Source organism: Cynoglossus semilaevis, chromosome 8 (genome assembly GCF_000523025.1).
Source record: "Cynoglossus semilaevis isolate Cse_v1.0 chromosome 8, Cse_v1.0, whole genome shotgun sequence".
In the NCBI taxonomy this organism is placed as follows: domain Eukaryota; kingdom Metazoa; phylum Chordata; class Actinopteri; order Pleuronectiformes; family Cynoglossidae; genus Cynoglossus; species Cynoglossus semilaevis.
Window position 1 is genome coordinate 28,545,281 of NC_024314.1, and position 5,393 is coordinate 28,550,673.

General features: G+C 45.4%; 2 protein-coding genes across 4 annotated transcripts; both read right to left on the reverse strand.

Annotated features, from left to right (window-relative positions):
• Positions 1–230: 230 nt before the first annotated feature.
• Positions 231–2,508, reverse strand: mgst1.1 (microsomal glutathione S-transferase 1.1). Of its 3 annotated transcripts, none has more exons than XM_008316000.3 (4): positions 2,364–2,508; positions 1,395–1,525; positions 1,170–1,252; positions 578–824 (listed from the first exon to the last, which is right to left on the reverse strand). In XM_008316000.3, exons 2-4 carry the CDS (start codon positions 1,518–1,520, stop codon positions 578–580), a joined length of 456 nt encoding a protein of 151 aa, XP_008314222.1. In that variant the 5' UTR covers positions 1,521–1,525; positions 2,364–2,508. The 3 variants fall into 3 exon arrangements, with proteins under 3 accessions (XP_024913666.1, XP_008314222.1, XP_024913667.1); XM_025057899.1 differs by lacking the exon at positions 2,364–2,508 and adding an exon at positions 1,863–2,357; XM_025057898.1 differs by lacking the exon at positions 2,364–2,508 and having other exon boundaries at positions 231–824; positions 1,395–1,546.
• Positions 2,509–3,126: 618 nt separating this feature from the next.
• LOC103383009 (microsomal glutathione S-transferase 1-like) lies at positions 3,127–5,076 on the reverse strand. The gene is made up of 4 exons (XM_008315999.3): positions 4,938–5,076; positions 4,499–4,625; positions 3,927–4,018; positions 3,127–3,765 (listed from the first exon to the last, which is right to left on the reverse strand). Exons 1-4 carry the CDS (start codon positions 4,985–4,987, stop codon positions 3,519–3,521), a joined length of 516 nt encoding a protein of 171 aa, XP_008314221.1. The 5' UTR covers positions 4,988–5,076; the 3' UTR covers positions 3,127–3,518.
• Positions 5,077–5,393: the final 317 nt, after the last annotated feature.

Sequence of the window (5,393 nt, forward strand, 5' to 3'; positions counted from 1 at the left end):
TTGACTGGCTTTACGGTGGGTTGCCAGATCCTGTAAGGAAAAAAAGTAACAAAGAGAAACTCGAAGACAACTCCAACATCTGAACTGGCCGGAGTCTTCTAGAACTTCAGGGTCTGAAGAACATAGAACTGTTCTGTGGTACCGATCTGTTCAACAGTAATAACAAGAACTACAATAACATTTGTTATAAACGTATAATAATATAAAATAATGGACGACTAACGACAAACTATTTTCCTCCACACCTTTATTTTGTACATTTTACTCTGAAGTTCCTGTGAAGAAAATATGGAGGAAGAACAGGTTTGAAAAGTCAGGGTTAAAGTAACAAGTCCTAGTTACCAGTTACCAGTTACCAGTTACCAGTTACAAAAACCCCAGTTGATGTGAAACATCCACAAAGATTTGAAACTTCACTTGTCTGCGGTGAGAAAAAGTGTTTTTGTGGTTTTTACATTTTTGACATTAATTCAAAAACCTTCAAAAAAAGTTCAACTTCAGTCACTGCATCATTTACGGTAGTGGCGCCCCCTGCTGTGATTTCCGGTGTATTTATGTGTACGGTCCAGTGATGCCTCTACAGGAGGAGGACGGTGCTGAGCGTCCTGTACGCCATGGAAGCGGTCGCCAGAACGCCCACGATGTAGGACAGACCCCTGCTGGGCTGGGGGAGGGCGCCGACGTACGACACGGAGTGGCAGAAACGAGAGCCGACGAAGAGGCGGAAGTGCAGCAGGGCGGTAGGAAGTGCCGGCTGAGTCAGGGAGTAGAAAAGGCCGATCACCACGAAGGGGACGATGTTCTCCAGGTCGTTGAGGTGACACCTGGAACATGAGAACATGGTACTGTTTAACAAGGACCACACCGAGTAAACGCTGCAGCAACTGATGAACAACCGATCGCCTCAGCCTGTTTAGTTGAACAAAACAACGATACTCTTCCAGGAATTGAAGAAAGACACAGTTATACAGTGATTAAAGTTTTCAGGAAAATTCCCTAAAATCGCAACATTATCTGTCGTGACTCACCAAGGTGCCTCGGTACAGTGTTTGAGAATCGGTCTTTACGCAAGAATCAAAAATGTGATCAGTAAGCTAAAGTGCGTAACGGAACTCTAAAGACCCAGAACAAACAATCGAAAAAATCCAAACACTTAAAATGAGACGTACCTGCGGACCCGTTCCACCATCAGATCGGTGCGGACCAGTTTTTTGTCTCCTACAAATCTGGCGTCTTCTACATTAGCAAAAACCTGGAGGAACAGGAAACAGTTGACTCTAAACGTAAAAACCTGGAGGAACAGGAAACAGTTGCGTCTAAACGTCTGTCACGACGAACCAACGAACGTCAAAATGTTTCACGACTAAAATCAAACCCTCGGCAGGAAACACTACCCCCTTCGTGAGGCGGAAGAAGGAAGTCAGCTGCGACATGAACATCATCTTCAGGACGACGATGGTGGCGTAGGTGGAGAACGACCGCAGGACGTCGCTGTCCATCGAACTGAGCAGTGACGACATTTCACCTGCGAGGAAATAAAAACAGGAAATGACACGTGCGAATGTCACATGACCATAACATTTCACAGTTAGAACGGTCCGATCATGTGTTTACGATGCTTCACCGTCGGAAACTACACAGAAAATATTGAACTACTTCGTGTTCATTTATCTGGAGTGTGTTCAACCTTAGGGTCGACACCCCATATGGGGTCGCCTAAAAATGTCAGCAAAAATTATGATTAAATTCCCGCAAAACAATGGAATTATTTTACTTTAATGAACATAAATAAAGTAAAAATATCGGATCATTTTGATTGACAGCTGCGATCGCATGACAAAAAATAAACCTTTTAAACATACCACAGGCAGGGGGCGTACTTTCATGAAGGTTGTCATTTACAGCTTCAATAGTGTTTAATACACGCGTTATAAATTCAAATGATTTATGGTCGACTATTTTTATCGCATTTCGGATAGTGGAAAATTTGTAAAGAAAATGAAAAAAAAAATAGTTTGCAGAGAAAAAAAACACATATATTACAAATATATTACAAATATAATTAGTAAAACCGATCAGACAGACGGCGACGCCTCAGGATATTTGTTGTACCTGAAGTACATGTTTCTGCCTGCACGAACTCAACAAAGTAAAAAAGTTAACGATCTGAATATTTAATGAGTTTCTTTGTAACACCTCCTACTGCAGTACAAGTCGTGTACAACAGAAGTGTACTGCAATACCAAACTACAGAAACAAGAAAAACAAAAACAAAAATGAGTAAAAGACGGAGATTATTTTACAAACAAAAACCCGAGAACGTGACGAATGACGGACGTGTTTGATGTGCGTGCGTCTCTTACCTCGGTTGGTTTTTTTTTTTAAGTCAACGACTGGAGCAAACAGTTCCAAAGATCAGCTGAATAAATAGCAGGATTTGTGTAACCTGTAGGAGGAGCCTCCACCCGCGGTGGTGCCGTACGGTCGTGACAGATCAGACGAAGGTTAGAACTGTGCCTCAGGTCGTATCACTGATGGGCGTCGACGCTAACAAAGTGGAACGACGGGTAAAAAAAAACAACATGTTGTCGTGTTGAACCTCGTTCTGCGATCCATGGGAACGGTCGGATCCTGTGGATCACACAGTCGGAGCTAACTGTTATCAGGTCACGGGTAAAAGGGCAGTCGTTTGATCCTGATCCGGTGATAACCTGTGTTCTACTGCACACCTGTACCTCAGAGTACTCTGAGGTACTCTGAGGTAATCTGAGGTACTCTGAGGTAATCTGAGGTACTCTGATGTACCTGAGGTACTCTGAGGTAATCTGAGGTAATCTGATGTAATCTGAGGTACTCTGAGGTACTCTGGGTCAGGGTTCAGGGTCAAGGTTCGTTAGGGTTCTGGGTCATGGTTCTGGGTCAGGGTTCGTTTGGGTTCTGGGTCAGGGATCTGGGTCATGGTTCTGGGTCAGGGTTCTGGGTCAGAGTTCTGGGTCAGGGATCTGGGTCATGGTTCTGGGTCAGGGTTCTGGGTCAGAGTGCTGGGTCAGAGTTCTGGGTCATGGTTCTGGTGTTAGTGTTGTGTGATTTTATAAATACGTCAGAATGAAAAAAAAAACCCTTCAACAATGTTGATAAAACATTTAATGAGGAGAAAATCTTCCATCACAGCGTAAACGTAGCTAACCATCGTAGAACAACGTGCTACAACTACAGACAACAACAGACAACTACAGACTGTGAAATAAAAACGCTGTTTTGATCCATAATCAACTCTTGGTGGTCGTTATCTTTGGAAGTGAAAACATCGGCCCCTAGTGGGCAGTAATTAATGTGTTTTAACGTAGCCTCGTGAACAGCTAGCTTTAGCTCATCATCAATATATTTGGTCCATAACGAAGTTGGTTTGAGGTTCAACACTGATTCAACACCGCGGTCGCTTCGATCAAATCCCTTCACCCTCGTTTATCAGAACGTGAGCGTAAAGATACAGACACCACTGTACCCCCCGCAGACCCCTACAGGACAAGGACGGTACTGAGCACTTGATACGCCATGGAGGCAGTGACCAACACGCCCACGATGTAGGACAGACCCCTGCAGGGCTGGGGCAGGACACAGACGTAGGACACGGAGTGGCAGACACGTGAGCCTGCGAAGACGCGGAAGTGGAGGAGCGCGGTCGACAGTGCGGGCTGCGTCAGGGCGTAGAGAAGGCCGATGACGAAGAAGGGCACGATGTTCTCAAGGTCGTTCAGGTGACACCTGGAAAAATGACATCACAGGACCAGCAGTCGTTATAAATTCATCCAACCAACCAACCAACCATCGAGGGTTAAAGGTCAGGGGTTTGGGTTTGGATTAGTGGTCACTTTGGTGACTAACCCTGACCTTTGACCCTAAAGTCTCACAGTTAGAAAACGAACCTTCGAACGCGCTCCACGTCTGGATCGGTTCTCAGCAGCTTCTTCTTCTCCTCCATCGTCTTCTTCCTCACGTCCTCCAAATTAGAGAACGCCTGCAGCGCAGACAAGGCGGGCGTTAAACCCAAACACTGTATTTACATCAACATATATTTAAATATAGGTTCATATAACACGTCCAAACACTTCAGGAGGCGCTGTTTACATCAGAGGATTCTGGGGAATTTTTTTTTTTTCTGCAAAACAGGAAATACTACATCAACCTGTCGACAACCCAGGGTTGTCAACAAAAAAAGAAGAATTGTCCTGACATGAATTTGATCTGAACGTGACACCTTTATATTCACCATCTCTGTCATCAGACTTTTTGCCCCCCCCCTTCACTTCCTGTCCTCCCCCCCCCATAAACATTCCAGTAAGGACTGGGTGTGTCTTATCTCTGAAGTACATGTGACACCTGATAAAATATTTATCATGTGAAAAGTCTTTGTTTGTAAAAGTTCATGTTTCAGAGACAGACACGACCACAGGTGTTGCTAACACGCGACCGCGGACGGTCAGCGCGGTGGACGTACCCCTTTGGTCACGCGGTAGTACGAGGTCAGCGGCGCCATCAACATCATCTTCAGAATGACAATGACGGCGTAGGTGGTGAAAGCCCTGAAAACCTCGTTGGCCATGAGCTGCTCCATGTCTGCTGAACTGGAGGAGGAGGAGGACACAAGTTAGCCTAGCTTAGCGCTAATCAGTTAAAGTTTCACAGCTAGTTTTCACTGTTTAAAGTTAGCCGCAGTTGACAGACGACGTAGGAAGAGTTTGGCAGAACAGGAACTTTAGTGAATGAAAAACAAACTTCATCAGAGTCCTTCCAAAAATACACATTAACTACTTCTACAGCTCAGAGTACACGGTCTGGGTACATGAAGTATTTTCAGGTTAATTTTTTAAGTTAAGTTTTTAAAGAAAAAAAAACAAAAAGCCAAATCAGAGTTAAAGTTGAGGAGCTCGACTTACGTTGTGTGCAGCCTCTGCAGGAGTCGGGGGGGAAGTGTCGTCTGTTGCATAACAATGACCTCAACTCTCACCCAGAAGGGGAGGAGGAAGGGGAGGAGGAGGAGGAGGAGGCGGAGGAGGAGGAGGAGGCGGGGCAAGTACGAGGACACGTCCAGGGTTTATCTCTGCTCCTCTGGGTGAGAGGTGAGAGAGTAGAACCAACAACCCTGTGTCTGAGGACAAACAGAGTGATGACCCTCAGGCTGAAACTGCAGCAGGGTGTCAAACATACGGCCCGCGGGCCAAATCTGGCTCGCTGGGGGCTTCAATACGGCCCGTCTGCTGAATGTTGAGAGTGAAACAATGTCCTGCATGTTAGTGAGGATTTGTCAAATACTTTATTATCCATCCATCCATCCATCCATCCATCCATCCATCCATCCATCCATCCATCCATCCATCCATCCATCCATCCAT

Excerpts from the sequence above, each read along its gene's own strand:
- mgst1.1 (XM_025057898.1), bottom strand. The coding sequence starts at position 1,520 with ATGTCGTCACTGCTCAGTTCGATGGACAGCGACGTCCTGCGGTCGTTC. Across the intron at positions 1,253-1,394 it reads TCTTCCGCCTCACGAAGGGG|GTTTTTGCTAATGTAGAAGA; the intron begins GTAGTGTTTCCT and ends CTGTTCCTCCAG. Across the intron at positions 825-1,169 it reads ATGGTGGAACGGGTCCGCAG|GTGTCACCTCAACGACCTGG; the intron begins GTACGTCTCATT and ends CTCATGTTCCAG.
- LOC103383009 (XM_008315999.3), bottom strand. The coding sequence starts at position 4,987 with ATGCAACAGACGACACTTCCCCCCCGACTCCTGCAGAGGCTGCACACA. Across the intron at positions 4,019-4,498 it reads ACTACCGCGTGACCAAAGGG|GCGTTCTCTAATTTGGAGGA; the intron begins GTACGTCCACCG and ends TCTGCGCTGCAG. Across the intron at positions 3,766-3,926 it reads GACGTGGAGCGCGTTCGAAG|GTGTCACCTGAACGACCTTG; the intron begins GTTCGTTTTCTA and ends TCATTTTTCCAG.